The sequence below is a fragment of the Dryobates pubescens genome, chromosome 8, assembly GCF_014839835.1.
Source record: "Dryobates pubescens isolate bDryPub1 chromosome 8, bDryPub1.pri, whole genome shotgun sequence".
NCBI classification, from domain to species: domain Eukaryota; kingdom Metazoa; phylum Chordata; class Aves; order Piciformes; family Picidae; genus Dryobates; species Dryobates pubescens.
The window spans coordinates 17479846-17502336 of NC_071619.1; the positions used below are offsets into that span (position 1 = coordinate 17479846).

The 22491-nt window shown below is 42.0% G+C and overlaps 1 protein-coding gene across 1 annotated transcript; it reads left to right on the top strand.

Annotated features, from left to right (window-relative positions):
- The first annotated feature begins 1316 nt into the window (after positions 1 to 1316).
- Positions 1317 to 19409, top strand: RBP3 (retinol binding protein 3). The gene is made up of 4 exons (XM_009897705.2): positions 1317 to 4380; positions 11745 to 11935; positions 16145 to 16287; positions 18130 to 19409. The coding sequence occupies exons 1-4, from the start codon at positions 1333 to 1335 to the stop codon at positions 18456 to 18458; spliced, it is 3711 nt and encodes a 1236-aa protein (XP_009896007.2). The 5' UTR covers positions 1317 to 1332; the 3' UTR covers positions 18459 to 19409.
- The last annotated feature ends 3082 nt before the right edge of the window (positions 19410 to 22491 follow it).

Consider the following 22491-nt stretch of genomic DNA (forward strand, 5'->3'; position numbering starts at 1 on the left):
CAACCATGGTATGAAACAGTACCTGCTTTTCTAGATAAGGCTATTCCTATACAGGCATATTAAAGGAAGGAATTTTACAGAATCCCTTTATTACTACGACTGAATGAGCCCGAAAGAGGTCTGCAGTAAATTTGCTCATGTGAGTGGCAGACTTTGCTCATCATACACATAACACCAACAGTGTGCATCCAGCCAGAGTCTTTAGACTCTTCTCTACATGTATATTCTAATGTGGCTACAATTGGCATTCTGAATGCAATATAAAACCACTCTCCCCAGATTCTCTCATCTATTCTTGCAGCTACCTCCGGCAAGCAGAGTGGCTGAGGTAAGAATTCATTTCAGACTTGGAGACAAGAATCTGTTCTTGTATGTCTTTGGCATGTCATACTGGAGCTCTGAATGCTGACAACTCACATGGTTACAGTCTACAGCTGCATTCCACAAATTCTGATCCTCTTTAAAACTCTTAATACAATAGGGTCTCAAATACATTGTGAGCAGAAGGAAACACACCACCACCCCCTGTTCTATTTTTGTATGTTGAGCCTGAAGTCTATTGGTTGGAAGCTGTCAGCAGACATGACCATATGTTACTCAATAGTATTACAAGTAAATCCTAATTGAGTGCAAATTATGAAGATTAAAGTCACCTCAGATTTAGCTGTATTATATTGAGGCAAACGTATTTCTGTGCTGGCAATTCTTAGCACAGAAATTAACAGGCTGTTATTACACTGGATTTTATGAGCTGTTCTAAATGTCTGGAGTTGCTTGTTTGGAGCCCTTAGTCATATATGTAAGAACAGTTCTTTGCAACTCAGACTGAAAAATACCAAAGACAATGCATTGTCAACTGCTTTTGACAAATGTTAAAAATTTATACAACTAAGTCACTGCAGAATCTCCTGGTATAAGCTTTTCATAAATAATAGTAAGAGATCAGATGGCTGCTGTTAAAATCAAAGTTTTGTCTTGAAAAATCCATTGTCGTGATAAACCAGGAGCAGTTATAACAGGCAGCACATTACCTTTTTGAAACAAGTAACTGCCAGGAAGATCTTCCTTGATGACTGAAGTTTATTACAGTTTCATAAGAGGGCTGTGAAGTAGTAAGGAGCTGAACTTCTATTGGTGCACTTTGGATGATGCACTCCATTTTAATGAGATTAAAGGTTTAGTGCAGATAAGAGATTTGTATCTGTTCTGTGCACTTGGATTCACACAAGGATTTCAGTGTGATTCACAGGGAGTCACTGGAAAGCTACATTCATCCTGATCAATAAGAGCTTGTGACTTCTTTCCTTCTTTTCTATTCTGTACAAAGATAAAATGATCAGGACACATTTCTTCCTATTTTCCGCACTGACCATGTGCACCAGCCCTGCTGAGGAAATCTTTCAGCCAACTCTAGTGCTGGACATGGCTAAAGTCCTACTGGATAACTACTGCTATCCTGAAAACCTAGTGGGAATGCAAGAAGCTATTGAACAAGCAATCAAGAGTGGGGAGATCCTGGACATCTCAGATCCAAAACTGCTGGCCAGTGTCTTGACAGCTGGAGTGCAGGGTGCTCTTAATGACCCAAGGCTGGTGATTTCCTATGAGCCATCATCGCATAAGGGTCCCAGACAAGAAGCTGAGTCTTCCCCAACTCGTGAGCAGCTGCTGAGTCTTATTGAGCATGTGGTCATGTATGACAAGCTGGAGGGCAACGTTGGCTACCTGAGGATTGATTATATCATAGGACAAGAAGCTGTGGAGAAAGTTGGAGCTTTTCTAGTGGACAAAGTGTGGAAGACACTGATAAAGACATCTGCCCTGGTGATAGATCTTCGTCACAGCACTGGGGGTCAGATTTCTGGTCTCCCCTTTATCATCTCATACTTGCATGAAGCAGACAAGATGTTGCATATTGAGACTGTATACAATCGGCCCTCCAACACCACCACAGAGATATGGACACTGCCAAAGGTGCTGGGAGAGAGGTATGGCAAAGACAAGGATGTAATTGTTTTGATCAGCCGCCATACCACAGGAGTGGCTGAAGATGTGGCTTACATCCTCAAACACATGAACAGGGCTATCACTGTCGGGGAGAAGACAGCTGGGGGCTCACTGGATATCCAGAAGCTGCGAATTGGCCTCTCCAATTTCTATATGATGATTCCTGTGTCACGATCTGTGAGCCCTTTGAGTGGGGGTGGACAGAGCTGGGAGGTGACTGGGGTGGTGCCGTGTGTGGCTACTGAGGCAGAACAAGCCTTGCAAAAATCCTTGGATATCCTGGCAGTGCGCAGAGCAGTGCCTGGCACCCTAAGCCACCTCACAAACATAATAAAGGACTACTACAGCTTAGTGGAGCGGGTGCCAGTGCTGCTGCGGCACCTTGCCACCTCTGACTTCTCTTCTGTGCAGTCAGCAGAGGACCTGGCCACCAAGCTCAACAATGATATGCAGAGCTTATCTGAAGACCCTCGCCTGTTGGTTCGAGTCATGATGCCAGGTGAAGCTGCTGCTCCCCCAGCTGAGAAGCCAATTGCAGTGGCAGACAACTTACCCAACAATGAACAACTGCTGCATGCCTTGGTGGATACTGTTTTTAAGGTGTCAGTGTTACCAGGCAATGTTGGCTACATGCGCTTTGATGAGTTTGCAGATGCCTCTGTGCTTGTTAAGCTGGGACCTTACATTGTCCACAAAGTGTGGGAGCCCCTCCAAAATACAGAGAACTTGATTGTGGACCTACGATACAACCCTGGGGGCCCCTCCTCCTCTGCTGTGCCTGTGCTACTTTCCTATTTCCAAGATCCCGCTGCTGGCCCGGTCCATCTCTTCACAACCTACGACAGGCGCACCAACCACACACAGGAACACAAGAGCCAGGCAGAACTGCTGGGCCAGCCCTATGGGTCTCAGCGTGGCATCTACCTGCTCACCAGTCACCACACTGCCACAGCTGCTGAGGAATTCGCTTACCTCATGCAGTCCCTGGGTCGTGCTACGCTGATTGGTGAGATCACAGCAGGAAGCCTCTCACACACCCGCACCTTCCCTCTGCTGCAGCCTGAGAAGGGAATAACCCGTGGCCTAACTATCACAGTTCCTGTTATCACCTTCATTGACAACAATGGAGAAAGCTGGATGGGTGGAGGAGTTGTGCCTGATGCCATAGTGTTGGCTGAGGATGCACTGGAGAAGGCTGAAGAGGTGCTAGCTTTCCACAAGAACATGGGAGCACTTCTAGAGGGTACTGGGCAACTCCTAGAGGCTCACTATGCCATCCCAGAAGTGGCTGGTAAGGTCAGTGCTATGCTCAGCACCAAACGGGCTCAAGGAGGTTATCGATCAGCAGTAGACTTTGAGACATTGGCTTCCCAGCTTACCAGTGACTTGCAGGAGGCCTCAGGGGACCATCGGCTTCATGTTTTCCACAGCCATGTTGAACCAACACCAGAAGAACAAGTCCCCAGCATGATTCCCAGCCCTGAGGAGCTAACCTACATCATTGAGGCACTCTTCAAAATTGAAGTATTGCCAGGCAATGTAGGCTACCTTCGCTTTGATATGATGGCTGAGGCAGAAACAGTGAAAGCCATTGGGCCCCAGCTGTTGCAGATGGTATGGAACAAGCTGGTGGACACAGATGCCATGATTATTGACATGAGGTACAACACAGGGGGTTACTCCACTGCCATCCCCATACTTTGTTCCTACTTCTTTGATCCTGAGCCTCAGCAACACCTCTACACTGTCTTTGATCGTAGTACCTCCCGCAGCACAGAAGTGTGGACTCTCCCCCAAGTCACTGGCAAGAGATATGGCTCCCTCAAGGACATCTACATCCTAACAAGCCATATGAGTGGCTCAGCAGCTGAAGCTTTCACTCGATCTATGAAGGATCTCCACCGGGCCACAGTTATTGGTGAGCCCACAGTAGGTGGTTCCCTCTCAGTGGGCATTTATCGTGTTGGTAACAGTTCTCTATATGCCTCCATCCCCAGCCAAGTGGTGCTCAGCCCAGTCACTGGCAAAGTATGGAGCGTGTCTGGAGTGGAGCCACACATCACCGTCCAGGCCAGTGAAGCCATGGCTGTAGCTCAGCACATTGCCAACCTGCGTGCCCAGGTGCCACAGATACTGAAAACTGCGGGCAAGCTTGTGGCAGATAATTATGCCTTTGTGGACATTGGGACTGCTGTAGCATCCAACCTCATCAAGAACATCAATAAAGACAGTTATAAAAGGATTACTACAGAAGAGGAGCTGGCCAGAAAGGTGACTGCCAACTTGCAAGCTCTTTCTCATGATGAGCACCTGAAATTACTTTACATCCCTGAACATGCCAAGGACAGCATCCCAGGGATCATGCCAAAACAGGTACAGTTCTCTTGTGCCCAGCTATATTGTCAGCTAGAATGGGAGCACTAGCTCAGATACCTTATCATGTTTCTATCCCATATCATAAAACCACCAGGATTTGCCTGTTCTCAGGTCAGAAGCCAGTGCCTGAGTGGGTTTTGGAGGCTGAGTTTTCTGACACTAAGGCTAGTCAGGGCAGTAGTTTCTCACAGTAGATGGTAGCTCTGGCTGCATGCCTTTTGGGAATAGCCCTCAGGCTATGAATCTCTTTCAGTTGTCATCTGCCACAAGGCAAATATGCAGGGCTTCACAGTTAGAGGGAAGATACCTCAGTCTCTGTTATCTCTCTTTCAGTGCTGTGGCTTTTCAAGCTGTAATGCAAACACTCACTGGTTACAAACCAAGACTGTAATTTAAGAAAAATTTGGTTGGACAGAGTAAACACACCATGAACCCACAAAACATGCAGCCACATACTTCTATATGCAATGGTTGTACCCAACTTCTGTTATACCAGAATAACAAGCAACTCCTTTAGTAGTGACAGTAGAAAGTTCACCTGATTGTATCTCATGCTCAGCATCAGACAGTTACCCAGTGACCTAGAAATACTTTAGAAGAAGTATCTGGGTGGAAGTTAAGTGACCCCAGGGAGAAATTGATTTTTAATAATCTACTTTTGCCCTTGCTATGTGGTTTGCACAACAGTGTGTGCTTTGTGCTGAGCCTGTGTATTTATACGCTAGTCTTCCTTGGCAATCTTTCTTGTTCATTGTTGTATTGGAGGGAGCTCCCAGGAGCACTTGTTAAAATTCCACCTTCAAATTAAAGGGAGGGTTAGGATAACCTGATCTCTCTCTCGAATGGATTTAGCTCTTTTCTGGCTACTGCTCTAGCATGGCTGTCAGAGACTTTTCTCCAGGGACTCATAAAATTACTTTTTGAAGAGAGTGCATGTTCATTTGCAATGAACCAGAGTATACCAAGTGTCAGGTAACTATTAAATGCTTCCTGGGGGAGGAAATCTGTGGTCTTCTACCCTCTGATGTTTTTAGCATGCATGATTTAAAGTGGGCATGACCTTTGTGGTATTATCTCCAACACAAAGGTCAAGAGCAAAGTTTAAGCACTGCTAGGGGAAGGCAATTTTTTCAAGTTTGTTAGCCAAGAGATGCTGGCCCCATTCTTGCCTTTAAGCTTAAATAGAAATAAATCGGTTTGCTGTTCCATCACTCTCTTTCTCTCCTATACTTGCTAGGTGTAGAAAACTCCACTCTAAAGATGTTTTTGATAGATCTTCCTGCTAAATTGCTAGCAACATGTCAGCATATGTCATGACTTCTCCTCATCCTACTCTCCTCATCTTGCAAATTAGTCACTGTTCTCTTTTCATTTATTCAAACCTTATTTACTTTATTCAGAGCCTGAACGTTGAGAACAGCATGTATGGGACAAATATCCTATCTGTCCCATGATGTGAAATTCTGATCCTGAGAGAGCTATTACACTAATTAATGCTTCCATTTAGTTCAGTTATTTATCAAGCAAAATGATTGAAAGAGGTTGGGGATGCATCCATAAGAAGGAAATCACATCAGCGTAGAGGAAAATCAGGACAAATGTGAGATTTCATCGAGGCAAAATAATATATAAACAGCAAAAGAGAAGCACAGGTCTCCTTTGAGGCTAAAATTGTCTCCAAAGACATATGCATTGCCTCATAATACTCAAGGAAACTGAGAGGCAGAGGGACAAGAGAGCTGTCTCAAGGCATTTAAAGGGAAAAGAGGCTGAGTGAACAAAGACACTGAAGTAACGGCTTTTACTTGTAACAAAAGTAAGAGATAATTTAGCCACTCCACAGAGCAAGAGTACTTTCATTTCCTGCCTTGCTTCTGCAGGGTCAAGAGGCATGCTTTGTGTGGAACGTGTCAAGCATACCTCATACCAGTACCCCAGAAAGCAGATACCTTAAGATTACAGTAAAGCTTACATGATGGCACTAATTACATTTGTAATTTTTCATTTTTTGGACAGTGCTATAGACGGACATAGTGGCTCTTCTAATCTGTATCACATTTATTCCTCAAAAGCCAAAGAGCTAGGTTTTCTCTATGTGCTGCCTACCTTCCAAGCCACTCTCTCCCTCAACAGTGGAATTTTCTTGATAATGACCTTGACAATGAAGCAGCTCCAACATAATTAAATGATAGTGATGATGAATAACTGCAGGAAGGATGGGAAGGGACATAAGAGACAGAAAAGTGAAATGCACGTAGACCTTTGCATCTGCTACACTAGAAGAGCTGCTGAAGCATAATACTGGGTAGTGAATGTGTCTCCTCTGTGACAGCTGCAAGGTCAATGCTAGCCGGAGCTGCCTGCTGCATAAATGCCACTTTCCAAAGTCAGACTTCCCAGAGGCAAATGTTGTATATACTGTTTGGAATTTATAAAATAGTATTTTGCTTACAAGCCAGAGCTCTGTAAGCTTGCTGATGTGCAGTTCAATAACCTCTATATCTTATTCTTCCACTTGCCTCTCTCTCCTTCCAGTCATACCTTCCTTTCCATATTGAAAGTTCATGAATAGCTGAGTGTTGTAGACAAGCTATGAAAGAACTGGTGCCTGATTTCAACAAAGGTGTTATGTCAGTTTTGAGTAATGAGTCTCCCTGAGTGACTCTTTTGGCCCCTTGATAATATCAGAATACTTTTAATGCAGTCTGCACACGTAAGAGGGTCTTTATATTACTATTTTAGATAAGCAGCTGAAAATTATTATCACAGTAAAAGACAAAAAGGAGTTCCTTATAAAATAAATTCTTCCTGCATTTGAAGTGCTCGTTCTCTCAGACAAATAATATGTATCTATAGCAGAGTAATGTGCTTGATTATGTCCTTTCATTAATGAGTGAAATCAAAATTCTCATCCTGGAAGTGACAAGACAGATAATCAAATTGCTATACCTGTTGCTGAGAGGTGGAAAAAAAAGTGTTGTGGGTTTGTACAATGCTGACTTATATCAGCATAACCACAGTAAAGTCAGTATGGAATTATACAGGTATATGCAAGCAAAACAAAAAAGGTTCATGTTTAACTCCCATTGACTCATGACCTTTTGCAATTCATGCTTGATTCTTGTATTTGGTGCAGAAAAGAATAAGACACTTGGTTAATAACTTTTTCTCTTTTTCTAGCACCTTTAATCTTCTGATCCTGATGCTCAAGCTCAATGCAGCTACATTTGCAGTTAAAACCCCATTGAAGAGAGCCATTTATGCTGGTATTTTTCCCCATTATCATTAATACTGCAGTAGATTTGGCCACTGGTTTTAAGGATTTTCAATGGGGTTTGGGTGAAAATAAAAATTTAGCCATGAATTATGTTTCCAAATTTTGCTTTCACATGTAATCTTCTAGGGCATTGACTAGAAAATAACTGCTCCCTGGCTTGCAATGAGTATCTTACAAGCTGTATAGTGTCAGAGCAGGCTTACTCACTGCTGTGCAGTAGTGCCCTTTGCAAGGTGAAAATACAGCTTCTCACTCTGTCCTGTATATTCTCAATGGGGACTGAGATCCTTAAATAACCTCTTTCAATTCTTTTTGGAGCACCATCCTGGAGGTTTTCAGCTCCTTGTGGTAAACTCCCCATCCCAGCTCTCTTGGTGCATTGAAGGGCAGTGTTAGGATTCAAAGCTACAGTTCTGGGGAAAAAAATGTGTATAAATAATCAGTAAAAAGCCAGATAAGGTTAAATAAGAACATATGCAGGGTTCTTTCAGTTTCTAGGGTGATAGTAACTGACTGCACAGCTTTAGATGTAAAACAGCTTGTTTGGGGCAAGTCCTGTGAAAAAATATATGCGCTCTTTGGAGTTCATAAGATGAACACAAGTCACTACAGTCAAGCTGTTGCAGTTAAAAATAATAGTAATTAAACTGTTATGGCTAAGGAGGAACACAATCAGTAAGAAATGTGAAGTCTTGTGATACATTCAGCTCTAAAGAAAGATCAGCTAGAGTATACTATGTGCAGTCTTGAGCAATGTATTTCTGGAAAGACGTGGATCAAGTAGGGAGACAGCAGAAGAGAGGAACAGAGGTAGACTGAATAAGAGTCATCTTGAAAAAGTTTTAAAGATTTGAGTTGTTTATTCCAGAGAGCAGAAAACTGAGGAGACATGGAAACAGTCTTCAGATACGTAAGAGGCTGTTTCAAATAGGAAGGGAATAATCTGTTCCCTCGTCTGTGGTAAATAGTCCAATGCACTTAATTTGCAGAAAGTAGTGAACTCAGACTGTTTACACTAGACTCTAAAAACATCTTTGTGGTAGTAAGGCTAGTGACGTACTAGACTGGATTGCCTGGAAATCACTCAGTAATATGGGTACTTTAAGTGAGAATCAGCTGTCAGGGATATAGCTGATCCTGCTCAGTCCTTGAGCTGGAAGACCTACTAGGATAAATGATTGCATTCCACCCCATGAGGGTACACAAGGAACCCAACTGCTATTCTAAGAAAGAAAGACACAACCCTACCACCCAGCCCCCAAGATCTTATGCCTCTTAAACCAGTCTCTAGATTTGCAGTGTTACAAGGGTGCTGGCTGATACTATTTTAACAGCTGGCAGATGACAGCACTAGCAATCTTGGTGGAAATCAGAGTTGCATTACAACACTCAGCACAAAATTAACTATGAAAATACAGTTTCCATCTAAACAGACAAAACAACTTAGGAGACAGGTGAAAGGAAAGAAAAGAGGGAACAGAGGCACAGTTGGAAAAGTAGTTTGCCTGTGGTGGGACTGTGTCAGTAGCAAAACCAGGGATGAAACTCCATGCATGAGTCCTAGGGCAGCATTCTGGGTCCTATTTTATGTCACATCACTTGTTCCAATTAGGCCACTCACTTGTGGAAGGAGACCACAGAACAGGACTGGAGACCATATATAGTTAATGAAAAAACTATTCTTCTTTGGCTTAAGTGCTGTTAACTTGGACATTCTTTAGTCTAGCCATGTTGCTTATAGTGTTCTTTCTAAGGCACCTGAGGGTTTATATTTAACATCAAATCGTTTGTATGTAAACATTGCCTGGCTGAGCAGCAGGATCTTCAGCTGCATCCTGTCCCAGCTTGTCCTTGGCCTGCAAACAGAGGTCTGCCTTCCAAACAAGAGCACTCTGTTGTTCCCTGAAGCTAGACTTACCTCCTTAGGTAACTGCAGCATATGGCCTATATGCCAGTGTCATGAAGCTGCAGTCTTCCAGGACAGCACCTCCCTACTGTCAGTCCCATCCTCCTTCCCTTTTTTGCGTAATAATTAGGAGGCTTTCCCCGCTCCTTGCAAATTACATTTGGAGTGCTTTGCATCTGACTTCTGGTATTATCACCTTTAGAATATATATATTTTCATACCTTTTCCTGCAGCCATGAAGATGAAGAAGAGTTTCTTTGAGATTCTTGCATATTCATTTTACCCCATGGCGTCTAAGACTTAAGGAACAGTTTGCCCACCTTAAAATCTGTAATGAATTTGCAGTCATTAGCAACACTGCTAGCAAGTACTGAACTCCTCAAGGTACAAATACATGATGAAGCACAGTAAAACAGGTAGAAAAAAAAGAGTTTCCAGACATAGAGAAGTTATTCTTAATCAACATGATTGTGAGTGTGCTTGTATCACTGCTAGAGTCAGAACTAAGAAATCTGTGTGTTCACTTAAAATGTCATTAGCAAGTGGCTGTGAGTAACACATCAATTTTATTTGTAGATGTTTCCAATGAGTGCTGACTTTTTTTCTCCTGGGGGTACCAGCACCTCTGAACTAGACACAATCTCTGTCAGAACAATGCAATGCATGCTGGGTATAGTCTTCAAAACTGTGGTTTGACAATCAAAGTACAGAGTGCAGACAAGTAGCATTGCTGTCACTGGGAAGTGGATTGGAAATGACAAACTCAGTAATGCTAGATTGATAGGTTTACTTTGCAGATAGAATGGTTATTTTCACAAGGCACCGTGAGAAGGAAGGGTACAGGAGAGCACACAGCACAGCTTGCTCTTACCATCAGATTAACAACTACTGGCTGACAGGGCTTTTAAATTAATGTTTGAAATTTTGGCACTATATGATGAAGAAGCCCAGGATAGATAGAAATGTGATGTGCTGGGCAATTTTCCCCCAGGTAGATGAGGAGAAGTACTTTAGTGCTTGGGCTCTGTCAAATATTGCTGCATTCATACACCTTGGAAAGGCTCTTTTTGCTGTGGCAAATCTGCTTTTGACAGGAGTGCAACCCCAGGCCAGAGCACTGCATGTAGGGCAGAAGATTGCCTGGCTCCTGTACAGCCACAGAAAGTCCATATGGCTCCCAGTTTCTGTGGCACATTGCAGGTTGGAAGAGTACCTTTTAGAATATGGCTGACTGCTGGCTCATTCTTTTGGCTGCAAAAGTAGAGCTTGTCTGGGGCTGAGCTATAGCAAAGGACAAATCATTAAAAAGCAAGTATAAAATAATTTTCACAGCAACCCTGAGGAGAAAAGGACAAATTGCTGAAGGTTATGGAAGTCATGTATATATCCCAAACCCTTATCTCTTTAAGCTGAAGGAGAATCTTCCATTTTCCAACATGTGCAAGGAAAACAGAAGTTAGCAACAGGAGTAGGGTATGGCTCAATGCATGCAAGGGTTACTAACATAATTTTTCTAGTTTGCTACACATTGCTATTACAAAAAAAAAAATCTTGCTTTTTAATAATATAAGCCAAACAAAATGAAATTAATCACAGCCTAACACGTGAGACTCAAGGCACATGCCACTATATAAGAGATTTAACTATCTACCTCATGAGTATCCTAGCACATGCCCAATACATCAGGTTTCTTACTGTCACAGGAACTGGCTCAGTAAGAAGGGCTGGGGCCTTCCTCACCTGAAGCCAGCAGCTGTTTATCAGCTGAGGCCAATCAAGAGATTATAAAATCTCAAGTGGCTTATTTAGCAAGTGGGCTTGGATGGCAGGCCTAGGACAGTGGCCTATAATGCAGGCTGAGGAATGGCCCTTGTAGTCTTCTTAGCTTCTTTTGTCCAATGAAATTCCTGGGTTTTTGAAAAATAAACTGAACCTTGCCAAATAGGTGCCTCATCCAGATTCTGTGAATGCACCCTATACTGGGCAAACAATGCAGCAGCCAATTCCAACCTATGTTTAATCTACAAACATTTTAATATCTTTCATTTTGATCTTCAGACTTGGTTATATTCATCACATGTGTGGACGAAACTTGACCCACATAATTCCTTTCAAATCCTGTGCCAAGCTATCGATGCCAGCAAATGATTTATTTTGGTTTTTTCCAAACTCTTTCAGATGCCTTCCCCAGAAGTATTTGAAGATCTGATTAAATTTTCATTCCATACAAATGTATTTGAAAACAACGTCGGCTATCTGAGATTTGATATGTTTGGAGACTGTGAACTTCTAACCCAGGTGTCCGACCTACTGCTAGAGCATGTTTGGAAGAAAATTGTTCACACAGATGCATTAATCATAGACATGAGGTAAACCTTTGAATGGCAAATAACCAAAGCTCTTTTGAAACAGCATTTTATTTGTAACAGTGAATTAGCTTTACATGGCTTACAGTCTTGTTTACAGGCTAAAGTTGCTGGGATTAAATGAGTAAAGGAAAACAGCCAAGGAAAACAGTAACAGTCTAGAAGTATATCCCAAGATAAATTGTACCATCACTTGAGATGTTTAGAACTAAATAGGCATATTTTGCAGAGCACAATCCTCAATGTCACATCTGCTTTCTTTCTCTGATTACTTTCTATTCTAACTCTGCATTTACCATGTATCTATTGATCATATAAATGGCTTAATTAAATCTACTATTAAATCAAGTGATTTAACAGCCAAAACCAAAAAATGGGCTATGACAAGATGTGCTACAGCACCTGATATGCCATATCTGCAGTGCTAATTAATAAGACAGTTATTATGAGCCCTCCTGTACACAGGCACAGAAAGGTGGCTTAAAGGTACTAGATCCTGCTGCAGCCAGCTACGGCATCATATGCCTACACTCAACTTGGGATTCTGTTGGACATTCCAGTGTGTCAACAATGCTCCAAATCTTATGAGGCAGAAGATGACATCCATTTGCTGCCAGCTATCAAAGCAGATGAATATCAAAAATACATATTTCCCATGCAATATGCAGTTAATCATTCCCTTGGCTTAGTGCAGTTTTTGGTCTGTGAGGCCAGAACGTTACAAATATCAGCTAAGGAAAAGAAAGCCTTTGTAAGAACTTGTTCTTAGTGCTGGAAGCATTTATGTCCATTGCCATCATGGGGATCTCAATATTTGGTAATCTCAGTATTCCTCTGGGATTTGCAACATAGAATCATAGAATGGTCTGGGTTGAGAGGGGATCTCCAATGGTCATCTAGTCTAACCCTCAGGGAAAGAGCAGGGGCATGTACAGGAACAGATGAGCATGGCAATGAGAGCAGAAAGAGAGGTCTCACTATGTGAGCACAGAGAAGCCAGGGCAGCCACCAAGAAGGCATTCCCATGACTGAATTCAAATTCAGCAAAAGCACCACAATCTTCCAAAAGAGCTGAGGTAGGACTGGGACTAGGGATCAGGCCTAGCCAACATGGATTTAGGAAGGGCAGCTCCTGCCTGACCAACCTGAACTCCTTCTATGATCAGGTGACTGCCTGGTGGATGTAGGGAAGGCTGTGGATGTAGTCTGCCTGGACTTCAGCAAGGCCTTTGACACCGTTCCCCACAGCAAACTCCTGGCCAAGCTGTCGGCTCGTGACTTGGACAGCAGCACTCTGAGCTGGATTAGGAACTGGCTGGAGGCCCAAGCCAGAGAGTGGTGGTGAATGGTGCCAGATCCACCTGGCAGCCAGTCACTAGTGGTGTCCCCCAGGGATCAGTGTTGGGCCCCATCCTGTTCAATATCTTTATTGATTATGTGGATGAGGGCATTGAGTCCATCATCAGTAAATTTTCAGCTGCTACCAAGTTGGGAGCAGGTGTTGATCTGTTAGAGGATAGGAGAGCTCTGCAGAGGAACCTTGACAGGCTGGGCAGATGGGCAGAGTCCAACATGATGGCATTCAACAAGTCCAAGTGCTGGGAGCTGCACTTTGGTCACAACAACCTCATGCAGTGCTACAGGCTGGGGTCAGAGTGGCTGGAGAGCAGCCAGGCAGAAAGGGACCTGGGAGTACTGGTTGACAGCTGGAAGAACGTGAGCCAGCAGTGTGCCCAGGTGGCCAAGAAGGCCAATGACATCCTGGCCTGTATCAGGAATAGTGTGGCCAGCAGGAGCAGGGAAGTCATTGTGCCCCTGTACTCAGCACTGGTTAGGCCACACCTTCAGTACTGTGTCCAGTTCTGGGCCCTTCAGTTTAAGAAGGACATTGAGACACTTGAACGTGTCCAGAGAAGGACAACAAGGCTGGGGAGAGGTCTCAAGCACAAGCCCTATGAGGAGAGGCTGAGGGATCTGGAATTGTTTAGCCTGGAGAAGAGGAGGCTCAGGGGAGACGTTATTGCTCTCTACAACTACCTGAAGGGAGGCTGTAGCCAGGTGGGGGTTGGTGTTTTCTTCCAGGCAGCCAGCACCAGAACAAGAGGACACAGTCTCAAGCTGCAGCAGAGGAAGTTTAGGCTCGAGGTGAGGAGAAAGTTCTTCCCAGAAAGAGTTATTAGCCATTGGAATGTGCTGCCCAGGGAGGTGGTGGAGTCACCATCCCTGGAGGTGTTCAAAAAAGGATTGGGCGTGGCACTTGGTGCCATGGTTTAGTAGTCATGAGGTGTTGGGTGACAGGTTGGACTTGATGATCTTTGAGGTCTTTTCCAGCCTTATTGATTCTATGATTCTATGATTCTTTCTTGCCCCAGTTTTCTCCCTGGAGCATATTAGATCCAGGAGCAGTAAACCAGCAAAGGTGAAATCATGCCCCAAGTACCGAATGGCCTCCTTATACTTCTCTTGTGTTGCTTTGGGATTTTTATATTTTTTTATGTATATTTAATGTATTTCTAGCCCTTTGAGTGCACACATCAGTCCCAGTCTTTGAAGACATATGAAAAAGAACCCCAAACACTTTACCTTTTGAAATTTTCCCTAAACCAGTCTTAGGATTTTACGGTAAGGCTGATAATTCCAATTTTGCATGGGATTAAGCATCATGAATAATGTTTCTCATTTTACAAGTTTCACTCCCTGGAACAGCTGGGCCACTCATGAACGTCATCTTTTTATATTTTCATTTTTGCATGGGATTATCCATAATGCAAAATGTCTGTCATCTTAATAGTTCCCCTCTGTGGAACAGCTGTGCCACTCATCAACTTCATATTTTTTACCTTCGCAGCACTGAGAAGAGACACTGATAAACGAAACAGATTCCCTAATGTCACACAAGAATTCTGTAATTAAGTACTTGCCTCCAGAGGTTAAACTAAAATTCTAGCATCTGCTCTGTCATTATTACTGACCAAAGTTGCTGCAGTTTCACTGTCTGCAAGAGAGTCCAGGAAGAGCTCTCCAGTATTACTCTAGCTGCCTGCTTGCCACTCACTTCAGCGGTGATGGCAGCTGCATGAAACCGGAGTCTGCTGGGTCTAGCTGCTTCCCGGTATGCGCAGCAGCAGCAGGACCTCCTGGCAGCACATCACTGTCTGAGACACACAAAAAGAGCTTATTTCAGTTGTAGCCATTCACAGTGTGAATCCAGAAACCAGCTCCCAAATGCTTCAGAACGAAGAGGCAGCTTCACTCTTTGGGACAGAGGCCTCACGGGTTGTGCAATCCTTTTCTGGAGGTAGGGGGGGAACAACAATGAAACAAAACAAGCCAAACTAATTTAAAACCAAGCAAACAAAACCACTGGAATGAACAAACTTCACTTTCTAGCAGTTCTTTTCTGGAATGTCTCTGCCAAGCAATACTAATGTCACATACAGGAAATCACCATACATATCTCCTATGAGTCAGCAAAGCACAAGCATTTGCAGTGCTGCATATGCTCTAGTATTAGTTAAATATGGCAGATCAAAAATAATTTCACATTGCATTGTGTGTATTCACAGCAGAGGTTCTCTGATGACACTTAGGCTGCTCAATGAATTTAATCTTCAGAGGCTGGTATGAAATGAAACTACAGCCAAAGTTTTCAAACATGATTGTCCTAAATGGAGCAGCTAACACAATCAATAGGCACAAAAAGAAATGGCCTGATCTAGTGTGGTGCCAAACACCAAGCATTTTCATTATGTGCCATAGGAAATAAGAACATGACAGTTCTGCAAATACATGTTGATTAAATTGTAAACTACATTTCAATGCAAGACTTCAGGTATTTACTCATGCTGTCTTAGTAATAGCACAGATTATTCAGGCTAGAAGAATAACAAGAATCTAATGTTTCTTTTAGATTAACAGCTTTTGCTTTCTTTCTGAATTTTTTCCAGGTGCAATCAAGAAATAAAATCAACCATTCAGTTTTGTGTTTGGTTTTGAAGTCACTTGTGGGCAATAACAGTTCAAGGCCCTTAGACAGGATTTTCTTTCTCTAATAAACATGCAAATGCTGATAGGGGAGAATGAATGTAAATATATCAATACATTGCCATAAGCCTGTGCAGTACCGACGTTACAGAGCAATACTTGGGAGGGAGATTTACTGTCTGCCACAAATTTTCAATTGTTTCCTTAATATATTTAATTTTTGAAAAGGTACAATATTGGAGGCTCCACCACTTCCATAGCAATCCTATGCTCATACTTCTTTGATGAAGGACACCAAATTCTCTTGGACAAAGTTTATGACAGACCCAGTGACTCAGTAAAGGAAATATGGACCCAGCCAGAGCTCAAAGGTAAAGTGCTGATTACTTTTTAGAGTAGCTTTTCATTTCAGACATCCCTCCTTGCATATTTTAAAGTGAGCTGTCAGAAACCATAGTGCATTTGGTGAAAGTACCTGCTACAATTAGCTTAAACTGTTCAGAGAGTGTGAAAAATAAAATCTGCATTTCAGCCATGTCCCTCCCTGCCATCTGTAAACTACAGTTTATCACTCCTAGAACTGGAGTTATGTTAGGCACAGAAGTTTGCAGGCTGGTTCCCAGAAGTTTGGCTCTGCACAGCGGTTGTGATTTGTCGCTGTTGAAAGTTGCCAAAATTAAAAATAAGTCCTGTGCTGCCTAGACCTCTAGTAATATCTCTTCCAATACTCACTCATTGTTTTATATGTTGTTCCTCACCTCTATATGTGGAATCCACTATTTCAGTAGATGAAAGCACCCACAATGTCCCATTTTGTCCGGAGAACACAAGGGACTAAGAAAAACACTACATTTTGCATATCTGAGTGAGTTATTACACACACTCTCTCTCCCACACACCCTGCCTTGCTGTTCATGAAAGTTGAAAGGATGCTGCAACATGGAGAAATAGACTTCTTCAGCTTCAGCACATAAAGTACAATTAGAGTGCTAAGAAGCATTAAACACTGGGTTCAATTTTTTTGCCCTTTAAAGCTAAGACAGTACCAAAGAAAAGTGTCACAATGGTGTCTGCAATTATTGGCTTGGAACATGCTGAAATAGTTAAACTTTGTCAAAGGCAGCAGGGTCCATCTATTTTTCCAGGAAGTCAGAGGTGGGCTGTGCTAAGAGATATGATTACTATGGACACATTCCAGTTGCCATCAAAGAGAACAGGCAGACTCATATTAACTTCAAAGGAGCTGGATCTGGTCCTGTATTTTCATAAAAACATATATATATATATATATGCATACTGTGACAAGAATCTTCTAATGGATATTACATCTACAGTGAAATGAGAAGAGCAAAGATGGTGTGAAAATTAATTACCATGCTATTGGTCCCTCTCCTACAGTTAAGCTTGAAAATTGTATGTCATATTGTAACTTACTTAAAGAATCACATTTTTTAGAGCAGTTTAGAGTAGTTTTCAAATTATCAAATCCCAGTTATGAAACACTGGCCACTTTCACATGGGAACTAAGCTCTCAAAAAGCTAGTGTGTTCAGATACACTGAAAATCAAGTGCAAAAAAACCTCCCTACTCCTGTCAGCTATTTATGTAAAGAGAATGAGATAACTTGGTTCATATCCTAATAATAAAGGAGTAATTGTTAAAAGGTTTGGGACAAAGGCCATGCAACAGCTTCCATTTACAGACTACAAAAAGCCTGTGGGGAAACCACTATAATTAAAATTTCATAAAAGGCTGCCTGCATGTTTGCAGACCAAGCTCTATGACAGCCATGTTTCTGGGGCAGGAATAAGAGTGAAACTGAAGATGGTGCTGGCAGAGCTTTGAGTATTCCTGCTGGAGCAATGGAAAAAAAAATCACCATCCTCACCTGCCTACACCACACCTCTGCTGGGATCCAGAGCTCCTATAAAAGACAAAGGCACAGAAAAGGCAGCAGTAGTAACCATGAGTTGGTGTCCCAGCTGCTGGAGTTCATGACTAGAAATTCATGGCACAAGAGCTCCACATAGGGTGACAGAGTTAACAGTATAAAAGCTGGACTAGTGCTTTGGTACCATCAAAAGTACAAAGTAAATTTCAAAACTTTTGTTGTTAATGCTATGTAAAATGTGCTGTGTCTTGGTCTCTCTTGCTCTCCCATGTAAGTGTCTGAAAATGGATGCATTTCTGATGTTTTTTGTCCTATCCGGCAGGGGAGAGGTATGGCTCTCAGAAAGGTCTAATAATCCTGACCAGTGATGTGACAGCTGGGGCTGCTGAAGAGTTTGTGTACATAATGAAGAGACTAGGCAGAGCTCTCATCATTGGGGAACAGACCAGTGGTGGCTGTCACTCCCCACAGACATATCAAGTAGATGATACCAACTTCTACATCATCATCCCTACCTCCAGATCAGTCACTTCTGCAGAAAGCACTTCTTGGGAAGGGAAAGGGGTGCCTCCTCACATGGAAACACCAGCTGAAGCAGCACTCATCAAGGCAAAGGAGATGTTCAGTGCTCACCTGCACAGCTCTAGATAGCCCAGTGGTGGAATGTGGCCCTAGTTCTTGGGGAAAGCAAGCTACCTGTCCAAATGTAAACCCTAGAAAGGAGTGGAAACTTCATTTCAATCTCTGTAGTCAGTGATGGTTCCTTGTACGTAGCTCAAAGAGAATCCCCTTTCAGCATGCCCTCTTTTTCACCCAGTTCTCTAGAACCCATCTCTTTCTGGGTATGGTTTGGATACTTGGAAAATTTGCTGGGATTTCTGGATTCCTCTCCAGTGGTCAGATGTAAAAGTTACATGTTGTATTGTGCAGGTTTGGTAAGATTTAACTCCAAATCACAGATTTCCTTCAGTCCTTTAGAAAATCTTGTCTGTCAGTACTAAAAGCATGTGAACAACTTCCAAGCATCTATGCAAAGATAGAAAAGGCACTTTGAGAACTGTGTATATTCCTATTCGTACATGTGAAAGATGACTTACAGTAGTCTGGAGTCTGCTTTCCAAACTGCAACAGCCAAATTAAGTCTCTTCTCAATTTAATGATTTAGATGTACCCAAAGTCCTGGGCAAGTCTCTTAGGCTTGCTCAGAGTCCTGGCGTTTCTTAGTGCATGCCTGTTTCTCCCCTGGTTTCTGGTAGAGGGAGGAAGAATGAGCAGGAGAAAGACAGTACTCAACTCTTTCACCCAGGGCTCAGATCAACTGATTCAGGGAAAAGAATCACATGGTTTTACTTAAGGCTGAAAACAGATTCATGCCCTGAATACAAGAGAAAAGCAGAGAAATACCCTGTTCAACCTGATAAGAAGAGCACATATTAAGTAATGGTTTATTCCAGGGCAACTAACAGAGTTATTGAGATGAGCTTAATCAGTGTACAATGTTCCTTGTCTTTCTTACAATTCTTATCTCACCATCTGTCTGCATAATTATTTAGGAATATATGCAATTTGGATCTCAATGTTTCTCATCTCTACAAAATGCCATCTGTATGGTACTTAAGGTAGGAAAATGGTGCCCTGAAATGTAGCCAGTTAAGAGCTGTAGTAGTTACACATCGCTGTTTGCTTACTCATTTGTAAGTTACTGCCATCTTTTCATAAATTGTGTTTAAACATCTGACTGCAGACAATCTTTCACTATTTAGAAGAAAATAATTTTGACAACCAACTAGACATTCCACCTTTTTTACTGCTTGTTTGTCTTACCAACCACAATCAGTGCGATCACCAGCCTGGACTCTTGAGTCATTTTCATGTTCTGATTTTTATGCACTAGCTAGTTGTTAAACTTCCCAGTGTTGTGGAAAATATCTCAATGAATTAAAACTGCCACAGAATTTTGTGTAAAGTGATAGATGTATGAAGAATATTAAAGAGTCTTGGAAAATATGGAAAAGACTGGAGTATTCAATGAATGAGTAAACACTAATGTATTTCTTCTAATGTCTTTAAAGCCTCTTTAATATCTCAATGATCCAGATATACTGTTTTGTTCTCCTAAACACAATCAGTTGTGCTGTCTTGTACAAACAATAGTAGTTAAATCCAACATTTAAAAACTTTAGGCATCCATTCAGGGACCAAAAGCTATACCACGTGGGTACAAAGAGCAAATAATTTCTTCCAGTACTAATACGGTAAGTACATACCAAAAAAAAATCAATAAATACATCTAGAAAGTGGAATCCAGTTGAGAAGACAAAAAATGAAGACACATTTGCTGGTGAGTCCATTTGAAAGCAATAATGCTGTTAGTTCACTGAAGTGATCGATTTCACTGCAAAATTAATGTGCAACTCTGAAAAATGTTATTAATTGACAAAACATTATTTAGTATTTCATATATCATCTACTGGTTAATTGAAATTAAATCTCTCAGGCTTAACAAAGGCCAGTGTGCTCAAAACCAAAATTGTCCTGTCTACACAAACTACTGTCACCTTTATTCCCATCTCAATGAGGTTAGAACCTGGACACAGTGTAGCGAGTACAAATTGTGTCAGAATGTACTTTTTGCTCAAGGTAGGATCACTGGAAACATCTTCAAAGACACTGGAAAGACTGGCTTTGTCACTTCAGAGTGGAGAGACAATGAGCAGGATAGATGAACTATGCCCTTTCTCACTTCAATAGAGTGAAACTGAATGGAGATAAATTCAGAACTGGCGAAAAAAGAAGTATGTGTAAAGACAAAGTCTGCAGGACTCACTCAGGCGTGTGGCACTGAACCTGCTGAGATTGTACTGTTCAGAGGTACCAAATACCTCTGGAACACCTGGAATTAGGATAAATAACAGAACTTTCCCTGAAACCTAAACCTGCACTTTCAGAACTGCAGCATATCTGTATCATCTATGTGGTCAAGAACTTTCTTGCTTTCCCACAGCTGCTTTCTGCATGGATCTTCCACCTTCTTCTACAGTGTCACAGAAGACATGGATCCTGAGCTCTGTGTCCCACTTTGTATGTATGTCCCTGAGGTTTGGCTCCACCTGGCTTTTTTTTCTTTTCCCTAGTGACCATTAAAACTGTCAGCTCAAACCAAACCATGATGACAGCACAGTGTGATCGACAGACCTCACAAAACTATAGACACTAATTGTATAGAAAAGGGTTTGAACATCACAAAACCATGAATGGAAGTTAGTTAGGAAAAATCCATGGTTTCTGATTTACATGAGAAAGTCAAACAGTAGTTTTCTTAGGGAGGAACAGACAAGCAATTTCAGAACTGTCCTTCCACAAAACAACAGGACATAGGCTGAAACTGCCACCCTTCTCCTCACTCCAGAGTTCACATGAACATTCAGCAGTTTGTAGCACTGTTTCTTTACCATCCCACCTAGAAGAGCTTCCTGAATTTTAATCCTAATCATGTTGTATTTAAAGCCAGGAAGAAAGGAATTGGTGTATTAGGCCTCCTAACACTATGATCATCCTCCTTTTAGCATTCACAGAACTCTAAGAACTGGCAGCCAGTTTATTCACTTTTTTTTTTAGTCTTCCCTGATCAAAAGCTGCCTGAGCCCAGCGATTTTTCAAAGCGCTTTATTGACCAGTGGGAGCCCAGAGGCTGCATCAGTTAGTGAAAAATTGCCCTCAAAAAAATCAAGTAAAAATATATTATTCAAAAACATATCTAAGTGCCATTTCAATAGAGAAATACACCTTTGTGGCATCACTGAGTCAACAAATATACTGATCTGGCATTCCCTATCAGTAAACTCACAACCCACTACAGAAAAACGGCCTGAACAGCTAGGCCTGAGAAGTTTGTGCTATGTCCTTTTTCATTGATGCAGAAACAGATGTTTTGAGAAAGAGTGGCTTCATCAAACGGGAAAAGCATCAGTCAGTTGTCTTCAAATTGTCTTCTCCTGTTTAGTAATAAAACAAAAAAATTCTGTTTTTTTCCAGTTCCAGGCATTTCTATTTGTAGAAAAGATACATATCCCTGCTGTAAAATCCCAATATTAAACTGGGACTGAATGCAGTTCCTTCATGAATTATTTCAGTTTCTTCATTTCTTCATGCACCTCCTGCTCTAGTGGATAGCCATTCCTCCACCAGGAGTTCTTTTTATCTGCATCAGTATCAATGTTCAGACTTCTGCACGTAAGGGAAAAAAATGCTTCCAGCATTACTCAGTTGTAGGAAGCTTGTTTTTCTTTGTCTTGTTAGGCTTCCTTCTGCCTGTGCAATATTCAGTTCGCTCAGCTTTAATACCAATAGTTTCATTTAAAGAAATGAAATCTTAAAAAAAGAATTGACTAAGCTATCTGCTTTATGCAACCCAACTCAGATGTGACACTCACTCAAACTTCAGACACAAGGAAGACATTCCCTCTGCCTGCGCACGGGCCTTACACATAGGAAATCTAGTTCTTGTTCTGTTGGCATCTAGGCTGTTTTGCTCTGACGTCAGCACAGGTGTAGCAGGCAATAAGGTATTGTATTGGCCAGTTGTGTGTGTAAACAAGTCTTAATCCACAAAACACTTTAGCCAAGTATAAGAAGGAATTTGTTTGCACAGTTTTTATGTCAGTGGCCTCCTGCAAAGGAGCAA